Source organism: Lactuca sativa, chromosome 4 (assembly GCF_002870075.4).
Source record: "Lactuca sativa cultivar Salinas chromosome 4, Lsat_Salinas_v11, whole genome shotgun sequence".
Lineage (NCBI taxonomy): Eukaryota > Viridiplantae > Streptophyta > Magnoliopsida > Asterales > Asteraceae > Lactuca > Lactuca sativa.
The window spans coordinates 402,016,249-402,033,486 of record NC_056626.2 but is presented as its reverse complement, the minus strand read 5'-3'; the positions used below and the strand labels follow the sequence as shown (position 1 = coordinate 402,033,486).

The window sequence follows — 17,238 nt, the reverse complement described above, 5'->3', positions numbered from 1 at the left end:
CTTTTCCAAAATCCAAAGACCAATCCACTAGCAACATAAGCATAAATCCCTTATATGGCACCACAAGGACCAATGAGTCCCAAATATCCAAATTGGGTCTAAACCCATCATGGGGCTAACCCGAGAAGGCCCAATATCCTAAAAGGCCTAAAATATCCAATGGTCAACACTGGTAAAACTTCTGGTCAAAGGTCCAATGTCAAAAAAAAAACTCAACGAATCAAGAAAACCCAATAGATTGAGTACGCTCCGCGTACTCAATTGGTAGACTCAGCATACACCCACTTGACTCATTACCCGTCGTCTACTAGGAGGTATGCCTTGCGTACTCCCCTTGCCCACAATCTACTTAGAAAAAGGTCTTAATCCCTTAAGCAAAAACATCCAATGGTCATATCTAGTTCGAAAACATGCTTTAATCCATAAAGTTGTTAACTTTGAGCTTTTACATGGCTCAATGAGTCCCAAATCGATTGGAGAAGAAGGCATGAATCAATTCTGAGAATGGAGAAAAGAATAGAAGTTTAATTGTTGAATGTTGACGTTGGCACAACCTTGCAGTCATGATTACAGTCTTTAAAATCGCAAGTGTGATTTTTTGGGGGAATGGGGAGATGGACCCTGAATACATGGATATAAGAGATGCACTTGGAATTAAACGGGCCCTCTTACAATTTGGGGCCCTAAGCCTTAACTTTACAGATTGAAGCATTCGTTCGGCCATGGTGGCAGGGATGACATTCAAGTTCAACACCATGATGAGGATGAAGACTTCATTGATCTTGATGAGGAACAAAACAACACAGGGATGGATGAAACAAAGAGGCAAAGTGAAATTCAGATTGAATTTCAATATGCAACCAAAACCCATTGTTTGATGAAGTCTGCATTACTGGATTGGCTGATAGCAAATACCCAGGTGGTGCAAAAAATGGTGTGTAAACATTGCAATATAAAGTCTACAAGCTCTTATGCTCGAATTCACACCCAATTTTTTGGTCTTGTGCCTGGAAAGAGGGATGATATCGGAAGATGCCCCGCTATATTGAATGACCGAGAGAAGTATCAAAGATTGTAATAGAAGGTGCAGGAGGCTAAAAAGGTCGGAATGTCAAAATCATTAAAAAGTTATGTGATTAGTAAAAAACTGAATTCTTCATCTTCATCCTCCAAGAGACCAATCGAAATATCTTTTGGTGTAATGGAGAGAAATCTTGTTGATTTCGAAAATCATGAGGGGCTTATGTGCTAATGGAATTTTTTAATGTTTTAAGGAATCCACATCTTTGTGAGATGGTGAATGCAATCAGTAGGGAACCAAAAGGTTACAAACCTCCTTCAAGTGAGAAAGCTAAAACAACTTTACTGGATGAATGTGTACAATACGTTGAAAATGAACTCACACCGTTCAAGGACACATGGTATTCACAAGGGATGTCTATTGTCTCTGATAGCTAGTCCAATGTCAAGCAAGAACCGCTCATCAATGTGCTTGTTGTAAACAATAGGGGCGATGTTTATGTATTCTAATGACTTTTATGAGGTGGAAAAAACTGGAGTTACGATTGCAAATTTTTGCAAGGGGCTATTGATGTAGTTGGATCAAGAAATGCTTTTCAAGTTGTCACCGACAACGTCACAAATTGTAAAGCCGCCGAAAGAGAAATTGAAAAGGTAAATAAACATATCTTCTGCTCTCCATGTTCTGTTCACACCCTGAACTTAATTTTTAAAGACCTTGCACAAAAATTTTACTGGTTGATGGATATATACAAGAAAGGAAAAAGAATTGTCAAATATTTTCTCAATCACTCTCAAGTCTTGGATATGTTTAGGGAAAACTCCATTTTTGAGTTGTTAAAAGTGGGGAAGACTAGATTTGCTTCACACTTTGTTTTCTTAAGAAGATTAGTGGACTGTCGGGAGACTCAGCTACTACAATCTTACTTAACTCGTGGAGGGATTGGGTTAAACAAGGTGACGAGAACACCAGGAGAGTCGGACTTGGTGTTTTTGAAACCATAAGAAATGATGAATTCTGGGAAGTTACTGATAATCTTATTGTAATAAAAAACCAAATTTTTTAATGATAAAGTTTTGTGATGGTGATGGTCCTAAAATAGGAGAAATATACGAGTAAATGTACAATATGCTAGGAGATATTAAAGATGTGATGTAAGTTAACCTATATGCTTCTTATTACTCTAAGGTTAAGAGTATTGTTTTAGCAAGATGGGAAAAATGACCATTCCTTTACATTGTCTAGGATTTGCATTGAATCCACGATTTTATGATAAACATTATCTGCAACAGTTAGCCCCAAGTGGAATACCACAAAAAGCTCCAAATCTTAACTAAGAAGTTATAGTAGGTGTGATGAAAGCCTTTGAAAGAATCGCTAAAAATGCAGACGAAGAACGTGTTTTGCTAGAACAGTTTGCAAGTTTTCATATGAAGAAAGGAATTTATTCCATGGCAGCAACACAAATGGACGCGGTGACAATGGAACCAATCGACTGGTGGTTAAGTTATGGTTCAAAAACCCCAGAACTGGCAGATGTTGCTAAAAAGGTACTATCACAGCCAATAAGTAGCTCTTCAGCAGAGCGAAATTGGAGTTCTTATTCATATATTCAAAATGTGAAGAGAAACTGTCTCAACTGTAAGACGGCGAATAAATTGGTTTTTATTCATTCAAATCTTCGGCTTCAATCTCGTTTCTTTGAAGAGTACAATCAGGCCCTCACAAAAAGTGGGACCTTGATCCTGATAACACAAACTTGGAAGGTTCGAGTACAAGATTGGAACATATGCAGTAGGAAGTTTTAGTTGAAGATGTTGTTAACAACGAGAATGGAAAAAGACGGAGGAAAGAGTAATTTTAAATGGTTATGTGACTCAATTATTTTGAACTTTTTGAAGTTTTTTGTCTAATAGGTTACGTACTAAAGAATTTTTATTATTAATATCAAAATATTTTGTTTGAATTTAGAGTCTTGGACTTAAGGATTTTTTATATGGTATATCAATGGTACATTGTACCCAATCGAACATTTGGTCCTTCTCTTTGGCTTAAACCCCTCCCTTAGCTTGGTTTTGGCATTTAAGACCTTGCATGCACGTAAAAGTTTGCAACATTACGTGGAAACGATGCCCTAGGAGGCTAGATCTGTAATTTGGAGCTTTGGGGTAGCTTAAAAACGTCCGAACACAAAAAGGACTGAAGGGACTCGTCGAGTCCCTTAGCCAACTCGACGAGTCAGGTAGTTGTTACCCGTTTTCGAGATTCTGAGCAATTTCGGTGAAAGATTAGAGTTTTTGGCCTATATGAGTTTTCGGTCTTCTTGACATTAAGGAACTCGACGAGTTACTCAAGTAACTCGGCGAGTTAACGAATTACTCAAGCAACTCGGCGAGTTGCTGGATGCACTCGACGAGTTGGGGTCAACATGGACTGTTGACCTTGACTATTGACTTGGACTTTGACCAGGGTTGACCAAGTTTGACTTTAAGGTTGTTTATGGTATTTCAGGATTTTGACAAGTTGATCACATGATGGTTATAGGCAATTGAGTTGGAGCTGCGCATTGGGACTTATCTGATCCTATTTTATCAATTCAATATTCTTGAGAGGTGAGTCTCCTCACCATACCAACAGGTCGAAGGCACCAAGGCCGACCCATTTGTGATATGTGGTACACTAGCTGAAGTTGTATTACGTAATATGATAATTGGTTATGTTCTAGGGAGTATGCTAATTTTATATGTGGTATGCTCGTATGGAAATTCACGAGCGATTCCCGGGGTAATATGCTAAGACCATGAGGAGGTTCTCATGGCATTTAGTATAAGTCCTTGGAGGGATTCCATGACTTCCTAGTATGTTTACATGCTTAGTCTATATGATATTTCTATGCTTAAGGAAGATCATGTGGAGGTTCCCACGGTAATGAGCCAAGACCACGTAGGGGTTCCAGTGGCGGCTAGTAAAAGACCACATGGGGGTTTTCCGTGGCACTTGGTGTAAGAACTTGGATGGCTTCAACGGCATCCCTATATGTTTATATGTGTAGCTTATGTGGTTCATATAGCTTTTGTAGCTAATATGATTATGTGATTATGTGGATTGTGTGGGGTATGCTCTGGGAACTCACTAAGCATTAGCTTACAGTTTGTTGATCTATTTATGGTACTTCTGAGCCTAAGGGCAAGGGCAAGGTCTGATAGCGCGACATGCACTCTTCCAGGCGTTTTTATGGGACACTCTGAAATTGGAAATAAAATTGTAAATGTTATGAATTTGAAAACAATTGTTCTTGAGATTTTGTCGTTTAATGGAAATGTTTTCACTATTTAAAAATGAAAATTTATTTGAAAATTTGAGTCGTTACACAAATATTCGGCTTCAATCTTGTTTCTCTGAAGAGTACAAATCATGCCCGCAAAAAAAAATGGGACATTGATCTTGATAACACAAACTTGGAAAGTTCGAGTACAAGATTGGAACACATGCAGTGGGAAAATTTAGTTGAAGAGGTTGTTGACAACAGGAATCGAAAAAGATAGAGGAAAGAGTGATTTTAAAGGGTTATGTTACTCAATTATTTTGAAGTTTTTGAAGTTTTTTGTCTAATGGGTTACGTACTAAAGAATTTTTATTGAATATTAAATATTTTATTATTAATATCAAAATATTTTTTTTTGAATTTAGAGTCTTGGACTTAATGATTTTTTATATGGTACATGGTACCTAATCGAACCGAAATGAACCTACCCCCCCCCCTACCTAGCGAATTGCAAACCGCGAACTCGTTCCCGTGCCGGAGCGAACCATGTTCCATGTGATTATGCTTTCGCCATTACCATAGTGATTTTCAGAGGACAAAAAATAAACTCATATCAAACACCTAAAAAGTTCTTAGTCGAAAATGATATGAAAAAAAAACTTTGAACCATTTCTCTTCCTTCCATCATCGATCGATTAGGGGTAAATAGGAAGAACATTGAATTCATCTCAATATTCGATTAAAGTACTTCAGAAAATATTACCATATTACTTGGAGCTATATGGCAAAATTTGTAATTAGAGTTTACAAGAACTCCACGTCAATTGAAAAACCCAAAATCCTGCCACTAAAGAATCAGATATCCTCCCATTTCCTTTGTTTAAAAAACTTTCCAAACAAACAAAAATCCCGGTTAATTGAGAGCTTTTAGATGCTCAATCTCGTCTATTCAACCTCATCGGCGAGGAAGGAAACCATAATAAGACCCTAGCTTTGTTTAAAATTACGATTTAAGCGAAGTAGATGGGATTTTATCTTACACTAAGAATCAAATATTACATAATTGAAATGACCAAATTTTAGGGATTCATATTAATATCAAAAACCCTAAGGAAATTGGCGATATTTAAGGACGGAAATTAGGGATTTCAAAAATAAATGAGAATCTAAGGGTGAAAATTAGGGATTGCAAAAACAAATGAGAATTCTACTTATTAGGTGGGGGATATATATATATATATATATATATATATATATATATATATATATATATATATATATATATATATATTCTTACCCACTTATTTTGTAGATAAAAAAAATATTTTTTAAATGCAAAATAATTGAAAATTTTCAGAAAATATATATATATATATATATATATATATATATATATATATATATATATATATATATATATATATATATATATATATATATATATATATATATATATATATATATATATATAGGTTACGTTAATGTGAAACGACCTAATTTTGTGAGACCGTGAGATACAATCTAACCCACTTATTTTGTAGATAAAAAAAATATTTTTTAAATGCAAAATAATTGAAAATTTTCAGAAAAAAAAATAATTTAATATTATTTTCATCATTTACATTTTACAAAAAAATAAAAAATAATAAAATAAAAATTAAAAAAACTATCGTTTTTCTACATATTATAGTTGAATATTAGAATAGTTTACATATCTGACAAATCTAGTAGAATACTAAAATATTCTAACATTCTAAAAATCACATTCGAAAATTTACAGTGTAATATTCTATTGGAATATTTCACATATTTTCAAAAAAAAAAACAATAAATTTTCTTTATTTGGTATTTATTTATTTTAATTTTTTTAGATTAATAAAATGACAAAAATAATAATTAAAAAAAAATTCGGAATTTTACTTTTATTTTGCATTTTAAATTTATTTTTAGTTTGTCAAACTTCAAAAATTATATAGGGAGATAAAATGTCAAACTTAAAAAATTATGTGGCACAAGTGACATCCAATAAAACTATACTATTCCCCAAACCTCATTGAATTAATATATGTATATAATAATCATTATCTTTGTAAAATGGATTTTGAATGATTGTTTTAACTTGAAAAATTAATTTTCTGATCATTAATGAAAAATGGCTTTTGCATTGTAGTTTTAATTTGCAAATTTACTTTTATGATAATTAAGATGGAACCAAGTACAAAGACATGAATACCCTCTTAATACTGTCCTCAAAATAGCCTCGAAAACTTGTAAATCCAATAAGCTAAAACTCTTGCAAACACAATCTTTCATAAAACACACATATAAACTCCAAACAAAAACTAAAACACGGGATAAACATTCGGATTATGGAATGATATTTTGGATTTGCTCCTTGATTTCTTGTTTATCTAGTGGTTTTTTTGGTTTCTTTCTTTATTCATTGGGTTTGTCATCGGGGTGTTTCCGTTTCTTTGATAGTTTTTGGCTGGAAGAGGTGGCGGCGGTGGTGGTGTTGGTTTTCTGGTAGTCAATGGCAGCATCGAGTGTGTAGATACGAAGAGCAAGGGCGGAGATGGTAGATGTCTTGGCAGCAGCCGCCATTGATGACCAGTACCACCACCATGTGTTGTTGATATAATCTGTCTTGATCATGGTTTCCAATACCATAGTTGCTTCAACCATCTGCAATCCAAAAACATAAAAATTAAAAATTAAGAAAATAATAATAATATTAAATAACTAGTAATTTTAGTTTGGAATTCATTCAATAAAATACAACTCATGCTTAACTTATTTTCACAAAAATGATGAGAATTCTCACTTTTACTTTATTCAAAGAGAACTAAAACTAACTAGTGGACATGAGGATTATAAAAAATTAGAAAGTAAAGGAAGTCAACATCTGGATAAAGTGAAAAATATGAAAAACATCAAAAGATAGGATTTTAAAAGAAACATCTAGTGGATGTTCAAGCAATGTAGCAATTATGCTTTTTTATCAACAACACACAACTTCACACATAATACATGTGTTGTGTATGTGTATATGTATACGAACATGTATGTGTGAAATCAGATAGTGGGCAATATAGTCAGTCATTTTACCTCATATACGGTATTAGCTGATTTAACAAATGCACACCATTCAGACCTCAATTCAGAACTTGCCCTAGACCCTCTTTTTGCTTCATCGGGAAGTGCAGCTTCCATGTCCAACAGATTCATCTTCAACCATCTTAATGGATCACAACCAAGGCTGAGTCGACCGGGTCCCGGTCGATTCAACAAACCCAAATCCACACCACAATCACACTTGTTCTTCTTATGTTGTTCAAATTCAACATTTGTGAAAAAGGTTTCATGGCATTTAACACAGTGGTATCTACATGGCAAAACGGGTTCCAAACATTCACACCTATGCCATTTTGCCATGTTCTTTCTTCTTGGTTTCTTCACTGAATCCGGATCTGTATTGTATTTCGCCTCCAGCAACTCACTTGCCTTTGTAGCAAGTCCGTTGTTATGCGAAAAGACCGTTTCGCCCTTGACGAAATTTGCTCCCGTTTGTTGACCATGTTTTGTGATTGACTTTTGCCACTTTGAGATCGAATTTCTCAATTCTCTTCTACTCGGATCGTTTCGTTTAAGGTAGTTGATGAGACTCTTGATTTGTTCGTCGGATTGGAATAAACACCATGCACGGGAATCGGAATCACACATTCCGGTATCGTTGACGACAATTCCGTGATGTGTGCTTGTGTTTGTGTTTTGGAATACCCAATAGAATCTGTTATCGGAGTCGATGCCTAAAAATTCATTGCGTAAAGAGAGCTCTTCATGATTAACATCTGGCTCTTTCAAATTCGTTGACGTTTCGTTTAGGGAATGTTTTTGTTGCATCACATTCACAACTGGCTCTTTCACATTCGTACGGATAAGACTGGTTTTCAATAACTCATCGCATAGAAACTTGAGCAAGAAGGTTTTCTGCGTTAAGAAAAACATACGAGAGAATGACCATCTTACCCATTTGTCAAAAAAGTGATGATGAGTAACAAATTATTGTTTATCTGAAAACTGCACAAACTTGTAAATGACAAAACTTTAAAAGTAATATGGCTGGCAAGAAATTACAGATTGGTAGGATTTAGGTAAAGGGTTATAAGGTAAACAGAAAGGTATAAATGAATGGAAAAAACAACCCTTCTTGCACTTTAACATATTAAGAATTTCTATCTGTATTAAGTCAAAAAAAAACACACCTACAATCTTTTTTATAAATCATTTATCCACACAGGATTAATCTAAAGAAAGAGAAAGAAAACTCACCTTATCTGCATCTAATTCCCAATACTCTTTTTCCTTCAAGGCAGTGGCTATATCCAAAAGCTTAATATTTTCTTCACAATTTTTATCAACAAATTGTAAAATATTTTCAAGACCTGCTTCGTTGTCCTGCTGAGGTGGCACACAAATGGGACAAAACCAGTTGCCTTTTGGGATTTGAGAAAGAGGGGGAGTCAAACAGTATGTGTGATAGTATGCTTCACACCTATCACAAATAAGTACTTTTCCATCATCTTTATTAATCCCACATACATTGCAGATTCCTGTTTCCCAGGGTGCTTTGGGTATTTCAGTTGAAGTTAGAATCTCTTCAAGCTCCTTCTCTATTTCCTCAATAGGTTTTCTGTTCATGTTATCTTCATAAAATCTCCTAAACAGAGTCCCTACCTGCATTAATAAAATCACCTTAAGAAATCTTACTTTATGTTAATTTTAGCCTTATTACAATGTTGTATACATAAGTTAACAGGTTTTTATGCCATGCCCTCGTCCATAAATGTGTAATATAGTGCTGAAGTGGCAAAAAAAAGTTTGGTGATAGCATTTGGACTGTGAGGAATAATCTGAAAGTACAACATTGTACTGTAATAATAATAACAATAACATATATATGAAAAGTACATTGCGATAATAAGAAACAAACCTCCTTTTCATATCGCAATTTAAAATCACATGACATTTTATCCACCAATTTAAATTTCCGGCGTAAGTTAATCCACACCTGCAAATCAAAAAACATTAAAAAATGAATCCATAAAACAATAAAACCTTAAAAACGAAGCAAAAAAAAAAGGTTAAAGAAAATATCTAACCTCCTTAACATCCTCAAGAAATGCTTCATGTGAAGCACCATATGCCCCATGAAACAATCTCAAATCAATGGTTCTTAAATCAATAGGACGCATCGACACAGATCCAAAAACAATTTTTAAATAATTATCATTACAATTTAAGTCCCTTCCAACAAGATCAAAAAGAACCTTTTTCTTTTTATCAACAAGAACCTTTTCCTTCTTATCATAAGCTTCTGCCACCTGGCGTAATACCACACGACACTTTTTCATCACTGTATTTGACAACATCTTGGAGGTTTTGATGTCTTCAATTCCCATGCCAGGTGGCGATGCTGTTTGCGGGCCATCTGATACTCTTTGTAAAACATCGATTACGGCTCTCTTAGTGGGCCCAGATGCATTGCCCTTGTACACGTCTTTTGAAATGGAAGCTTCTAGAAGCTTCTTTGCCCATTCAGGTGGGTTTTTCTTTAAAGACTCATGCACACAATTCCGAATTCGGGACCCCACATTTGTAGGCAGCTTTCTTACCGGATCAAGCACTTTCGCCCACTCTGGAATACTAAAATCTGTTTCCAACCTGTAGTTTTCCAAATTGTCGACTTTAGTCCCTGAAGGAAAAATACTCCTTTCTCTTTTCCGTTTGCCAAACACTTTCTCTACAGCTCTTCCAAGCAACTGCAAAAAAAGGCAAAAATGTTACAAAAACCTCAAATGAGAACCGATATTGCCAAAAAAAAATAATAATAATTGGAACCAAAACTGCAGACTCGGGGACCAAAATGTAATTTACTATAAGATTTATTGCACGATGTGAATTATATATTAATAATAAATTCACCTGTGCGTCCACATCAGAGCCAGCAACGCCAGCTGGCGATCCAGAGAAAATAGCATCATCACCTTGCAGACAGCGAATGAGCTTCGTCTTACTACCAACAGCAGTTTTCTTAGATCCCGTTAACAAGCAAGCCAAGATATATCTTCTAGCCACTTCTGGCCACGTCAGCGGATTAATCGGAAACATTTCTAAATTTACTTTTTTATCCTTGTCCTTCTCTGTATCTTTAGCATCACCGGTTACTTTAAAGGCCTTAGTTATTTTTCGCAGGAGCTTGCTCACTAGCCAAGGTAGCAGTGCCATGTGGACAGTAGTCAACTTGTCAACCTTATGTTTAACACAATTCATTTCCACTGTTTCCAGAAATGCCCCTGCCCCATATCCATATGTAACAGGCCATGAGGTAAGATGAAGCTCATTTTCAAGATCTTTATACGATAAAAAATCTTCTTCCACTTCGAGAACTTCTTTAAAACGGCATAAGAACTCATATACCTGTGTAGAAAAGAAGAAAGATCAGAGCATGTTATGAAAAGACAAGAATACCCTTCTACGAATAATGCATACCTGAAGAAGGTCGCCTGTTGCATTAGAAGACAGCCTTGAGGAAATGAGACTCCCAACAGGAAAAGGCTCCACGTCCTTTATTTTAATTTTTTTATTTGAAATTGTTGAAGATGAATCACGTAAACGATCTTTGCATAATATATATCCTGAACAGGCTTCTACTCCTGGGAGTTGTTCTATAAATTCTTGAACAAACTCAATGTCTAATCCGAATCGATACCCTCTCAACCAATTTATCAATAATTTTGAAAACTCACGAGTCTCCTTGTCACCATGAACGACAGTCGGCACACTGACACATTGTTGCGAATGTAAAAAGTTCTCCAGATCTATGCTAACCTTCTGCGCAAAATGAACAGATGACAAGAAGCTTAAATCTTCCGCATGCCTACAGTAACACTGTAGGCCACCGTTCCAGTTGATAATTTCTTCGTGACCATCAACAATCATTTTCAGTAATAACTCCCATGTTGAAGATAGTGATGACCCTTCAAAATATTGGTCACCGATTATATCTTCATACACTTTCTCATCACCAATGTCCTGATCTATCTCGGTCAGCTCAGTCACAACATTGTCATGCTCCTCAAGGTCTGCTCGACATAGGATAGTTTGACCATATTGAAGAGGTAATTCTGAACAACTCAACCTTGTGATTTTGAAAAGGGGTCCACCATGACCGTTATTCGACACCTCACATGTAAAAAGTGAGCCGGTAAGCTTTTCATGCCAACAGGATTTATACCCAATTGGCCAAATATAATTGGCACCGTAGTATAATGGGCTTGCAATGATTTTCCCAAATGAGAGTATATAAAAGTCTCCAAATTGTACCGGAAGTTGAACCTAAATGTAAACCATAAACATTATCCAAAATGTAAACAACTGACAAAAAAGAGTTGAACTAAAAACGATGGTCAATAGTAAACAACCTGACTTACATTGATCTCGTGTGCCATCAATCTGATATCCGAATGAAGCGGAACCTACGACAAGTGAAACAAGTCAATCAATTGAACTACAGTCAAATTCAAATTTAGGGAAATGATCTATTTCTCCAAATTTGCAACTATTGATTCGATTTTTCGATCTAAAATAGAAGATTTTTTGGGATCTCACATTACTAATTAAATCATTTGGAAATTGTAACAACTTGAAGTAAAAAATGTCATGCGAACAAACCCAATTAAACCTTAGATTTAATAAAGGTGAATCGCTTCTTGATTTCGCCATCAATTCAAAAATTTTGTGAATAGAAAGTATCTTAAATTGACTAGATTTATGTTTGTAACGGAATGCAAATGATTTACAACTACAATACCTAGTTTTTAAGGCTTCATAAGAAAAACATTCATCAATAAGTAGAAAATAAGTGATCGATAGATAAATCAATAGAATAGATATAAAATGAGGACATTCACCTTCTAACCTTCGACCTCCTCTATTAGGATTTGCAGCCTATCTCTCAGATTTAGGGCTTTTAGGGTTCTTAGGGTTTCACACTTTGACTTGAAATCCTCCTATTAAATAGATGCATTTTATAGACCTACACAGATCAGGTTGAATCAATGAAATCTTACAAAGAGGGCAATATAGTAAATTCACAATACTCGGTATTATTTACCAATTTAATTGATATGGCAAGCGGCGGAAGACATAATCTATTCCAGTCTTTGCTATATAGATTTTCTACTTAGTAACAATTACCAAAGTACCCTTAACTTGGAACGCTATATAGATATTCGACTTAGTAACACTTAGGTGCTGTTTGGCAAACTAGCTAAAAAAAACAATGTTTTATCAATAAGCTATCTAAAACTAGTTTATCAATAAGCTAGCTTATAAGCTACTTTATAAACTATGATAACTACTTTTATGGTTTTACCAAATGCTAAATTACTATAAGCTGGATTATTTTTGCCAAACATGGCCTTAGAAAGATCATTGTAATCTAACCCTGATTTCTCTAATTGTGTGTCTATTGATCTTGATAGAGAAGCCCGAATATATGTTTGTTTATTCCTTTTTGTAGGATTTGAACTATGAAATCTTGTTTTGTGTGTTGGTATCAATCTCATGGCATGAGAAAGACGTTGTTTGGTCACATATTATTTTAGTGGTACAAACAAAAATATTGTTAATAATTATAAAGAAAATGGATATAGATATGAAAAAATGGGAATCATTCAAACATTTCATCCCTTCATGATAAAACACACCAACCAAGAATATAATGCTGATTTTTTAAGAAAAATAACACCAAATATATGATGGAGAAGATGAACTTAAATGGTAAAAAAATTATTTAAAAGATTTAGAATATTTCATTCAAAATTAGATAAATAAAGCAAACCCACGAATGGAATGGTAATAGACCATACCGTTAATTTCTTCATTACATTTTTCCCCATTCTTGTCAAAAGAAGCCTATAGCAATAAAAAAAATGTAATTTTCTTCATTATATTCCACCTCATTATGCAAAGCAATGTTATAGAAAAAAAAAACATAAAACCAAGAACAAGAAAAAAAAAACAACTTTAATTATTAAAGCAATAAGATAGAAAAAAAAAATGCAACCAATATATTGAAATGACCAAAAGGATAATCAAACAAACATGACAAGAAATAAGTTATAAGAATATAAAACTACAAAGAAGAAATATATACATTGTTCCTTGTTACGCAAATTAAATAGATTGACCATAACTATAACTAATAACAAAGTTTAATTATTTCGGAAGCTTATGTTTCACAATTTACACTTTATATAAGTATTGTGCATAAGCCAAATTATCTCAATTCAATAAATTATATATGGAGTTTAACTTTATATGATGGGTCAAAGTCGATGCACATTTATGCAGCAATATTCCACCTTTTCCCAATTTATACAACAAAATGGCAACAATATTTATCTTAAATGACATAATATATATAAGCTTGAGATTCCAAATTAGATAACGAATTCTTTCCTTTTTTATTTCTTTTGAGAAAAAACTTGCCTTTAAAGATCTTTCTTCTATCATATGTTCTTATATAGTAAATTGAGGGGCCAAGGGATGCATAGTAACATTGATCCATATTCAATATTTGGCATATCAATACTATTAAAAAAACTAAATGCAAATAAGAGGCCTTATATATAGTACATCATGAGACTTTATTATTATTTAATATTCGTGTAATACTCACTAATAACACAGCTAAGTTTCATATAACAATGAAATAAATAAACTACAACTATAGATACTTGCAACGGAAATTACTGCACAAGATGATCAATGTTTATCAACTTCAAGGTGATTAATTTCATCTTCAAAAAAAGAAATTTGTGCACTTCTCACCACAAACTTTTGCTAACTAACTGAAAAACAGAATTTAGATTTCAACTTCGATACAAAATTATTATACAATTTAGATTTTCTTACCAAAACAAAGAGAACCAAAGAAATACTAATAATATTGATAAGAATAACTTGATACCTTCAATTGCCATTGCAAGTAGCCAAATCTTTGATATGATTGTGCCTTCTATGCATATCCATTTACCAAAAACATCTAACTGTTATGATTTCAAAATCACTTCATTAGTAATGTGAAATCCCAAATAATCTTCTTTTGTTAGATTGAAAATTTGAATTAGTAGTTGCATATTTAAAGAAATAAATCAATTCCCCAATTATAATTTTGATTGCACTTCAAATGAATGGTTTTGTTACAATTGTTTTAGGGCCAGATTCATTTAGATATCAGATTGATGATACATAAGATTGAGGTATGTTCATTTTTCTGCTGTCACATTAGGTTTTTGTCAATTATGTTCATTTTGGAAGATGTTTGTTTACCATCAATTATAAGTCTTGTTGGCATGGAAAAATATAAGTCTTGTTGGCATGAAAAGCTTACCGGCTCACTTTTTACATGTGAGGTGTCGAATAACGGTCAAGGTGGACCCCTTTTCAAAATCACAAAGTCCAGTTGCTCATAATTACCTCTTCAATATGGTCAAACTATTCTATGTCGAGCAGACCTTGAGGAGCATGACAATGTTGTGACCGAGCTGACCGAGATAGATCAGGACATTGGTGATGAGATAGTGTATGAAGATGTAATCGGTGACCAATATTTTGAAGGGTCATCCCTATCTTCAACATGTGAGTTATTATTGAAAATGATTGTTGATGTTCACGGAGAATTTTATCAACCGGAACGGCAATGTACACGAGTGTGTTACTGTTGGCATGCTGAAGATTTGAACTTCTTATCATCTGTTTATTCTATGCGCCACGTCAGCATAGATCTGGAGAACTTTTTGAGTGTCAATGTGCAATCTGTCATTAAAGGTGACAAAGAGACTAGTGAGTTTTTAGAGTTGTTAAAAATTTGGTTGAGAGGGATGTATATTATGCAAAGATCATTTACTTGATTCATATTTATTAATTTCAAATAAAAATAACTTACTTTCTCTTTTACCTTCCACTCATCAGTGAAAACAAAATATGCAGAGTATGTTATTTTTAGAAAAAAAAAAGCATAACAATCAAGAACAATAAAAAATAAACTTTATGAAAGAAAAACACAACTTCAATTATTAAAGCAATAAGAAAAACATAAAAGCAACCAAGATAGCAAAATGACATTTTTTTCTGTGCGAAAAGGAATGTGAGGTTAATAATAAGGATGAACAAGAAGATAAAATTCAAATAAAATGAGAACAAATAAGTACTAAGAATATTAAATACAAAACCAGAAATATATTTAGATTTTAGACGGTCAAATGTTGCGGAAAATAAATAGATTGAGCATAACCGGTAACAAAGTTTAAGTAGTCTGGGAGCTTATGTTTCCTAATATTTATTTTATATAAGTATTTCGCGCCAAATTATATCAATTCAATATATTTATTTTGGTAGCTTATTTTCTTATCAATCCTATTAAGAAAACCAAAAGCAATTATGAAGCCATACATCTACAGGACATGAGACTTACATTATCATTTACTATTATTACTCAATACTATCACAGCTGGGTTTCATATAGCAATGGACATTATTGCATAATAATCACTATGACAAGAATCATGTTAATCATGAATGTTTTCTCAACTGCAAGGTGATAAATTTTATTTTTCATAAAAGAAATTATACACTAATTGATCTAATTTAACAACAGAGATTTTCAATCCTTATCGATTTTCTTGTTAGTTGGAGTAACCCATTTGGCATCACAATTTAGATTTTCTTTTTAAAACAGAGAGAACCAAGAAATTAATAGTAATACGTGATACCTTCAATTTTCGAATTTTCGTTTCTGGTGGAAGGATGCTTGGATTTGAAACCTAACGGACAATTACCATAAAGCAGCCTGTCAATCAACCACTCTCCGCATATCCTCAGACCAAGAACATCTACGGTGGCGCCGCCTCCATTCCCGCCCACTCAAACGGGAAACGGCAGGGCGAAACGTCGGATTCTCCAAGAACAATTGTCGGTGTATGGTCTCTGGTGGCTATAGGAGACACGTCGTTATGGAATGATCTAAACAAGAAAGCGGCGTCTTCGCCGTTGAGTTCCAAAGAGGCGTGACGAAAAGTAGTGCCATCATCCAACCAGGGTTTCCAGGCGACATGGCCGCCATTGTTTTGTTTAACAATGGGTATATTCAGCACTTCAGCTAGCAACTTTGGGTTGCCTTTTATTCTATTTTTAAAGAGAAATCAGAAAACTATACGAATAGTCCCTATAGTTTGGAATAGTTTGGAATTTGGTATTTTTAACTTCTTTTTTAACATGGAAGGTATTATGATTTTTTTTTTTTGATCCCTCACTTATGACAACTGCCATCAGTCTATTCTGGCAACCATTGTCGGCCCACTCCGGCAACCAGTATAGGTAACCATCGGCACTCAAGCCAAAATCAAATCAAAACCTGCAACCAAAATAATATAAAATCCCACCTAGTTATTTAACCAGATCTTCAACCTGTTGAAGATCCAAACCACACTAATTATAAAAACCATGCCGATACTTATCACTAACAAATGTTATTATCAAATTAGATTATAAAAAATAAACAAAATGGAGCTACTAACTTAAGACTTACAGAACATCATGTCAATCGACACCACAATTTTGTAATTTTTTTTACTTAACAATACTCATAATTAATATATATGTTATAAGAAAGATTTACATAGACGTAGCAAGTAAACAAGCAACAAGCTGTGTCGCTACCTTTTTTTGGATGGCAAAACTAATTCTTTTAAAAACAACATCTATATATCTAGGAGTCATAACATTACTATGCATTACTCATTGGACTGTATTGAGTAGCTCCACAGCTTCTGACGCAAGGAAACTGAACGTATCAAATGCAAAGGGTATAAACGTGTGTTGATTG

General features: G+C 33.9%; 2 protein-coding genes across 10 annotated transcripts in view; both read right to left on the bottom strand.

Moving 5' to 3' along the window:
• The window catches only part of LOC111914051 (methyl-CpG-binding domain-containing protein 9), an 83,383-nt gene extending 71,699 nt beyond the window's left edge, over positions 1–11,684 (bottom strand). The window contains exon 1 of the mRNA XM_052770713.1: positions 11,673–11,684. The gene's annotated coding sequence lies outside the window, so the exon portion shown is untranslated. The remainder of the gene's footprint in view (positions 1–11,672) is intronic.
• Positions 6,517–16,501, bottom strand: LOC111914060 (methyl-CpG-binding domain-containing protein 9-like). Of its 9 annotated transcripts, none has more exons than XM_052770698.1 (13): positions 16,127–16,501; positions 14,746–15,170; positions 14,323–14,401; positions 13,220–13,265; positions 12,260–12,384; positions 11,771–11,824; positions 10,839–11,684; positions 10,272–10,766; positions 9,449–10,108; positions 9,280–9,357; positions 8,619–9,023; positions 7,395–8,276; positions 6,517–6,971 (listed from the first exon to the last, which is right to left on the bottom strand). In XM_052770698.1, exons 6-13 carry the CDS (start codon positions 11,795–11,797, stop codon positions 6,723–6,725), a joined length of 3,642 nt encoding a protein of 1,213 aa, XP_052626658.1. In that variant the 5' UTR covers positions 11,798–11,824; positions 12,260–12,384; positions 13,220–13,265; positions 14,323–14,401; positions 14,746–15,170; positions 16,127–16,501; the 3' UTR covers positions 6,517–6,722. The 9 variants fall into 9 exon arrangements, with proteins under 9 accessions (XP_052626658.1, XP_052626662.1, XP_052626655.1 ...); XM_052770702.1 differs by having other exon boundaries at positions 11,780–11,824; XM_052770695.1 differs by lacking the exon at positions 12,260–12,384.
• Between the last annotated feature and the right edge of the window lie 737 nt (positions 16,502–17,238).

Bases quoted from the DNA above. Each gene is read 5' to 3' on its own strand.
- LOC111914060 (XM_052770696.1), bottom strand. From the start codon at position 13,249: ATGGGGAAAAATGTAATGAAGAAATTAACG. The intron at 11,685-11,770 runs GTTGTTTACTAT...GTTTACATTTAG, and splicing joins ACGAGATCAATGTAAGTCAG to GTTCAACTTCCGGTACAATT. The intron at 6,972-7,394 runs GTAAAATGACTG...TTTGGATTGCAG, and splicing joins CAGCTAATACCGTATATGAG to ATGGTTGAAGCAACTATGGT.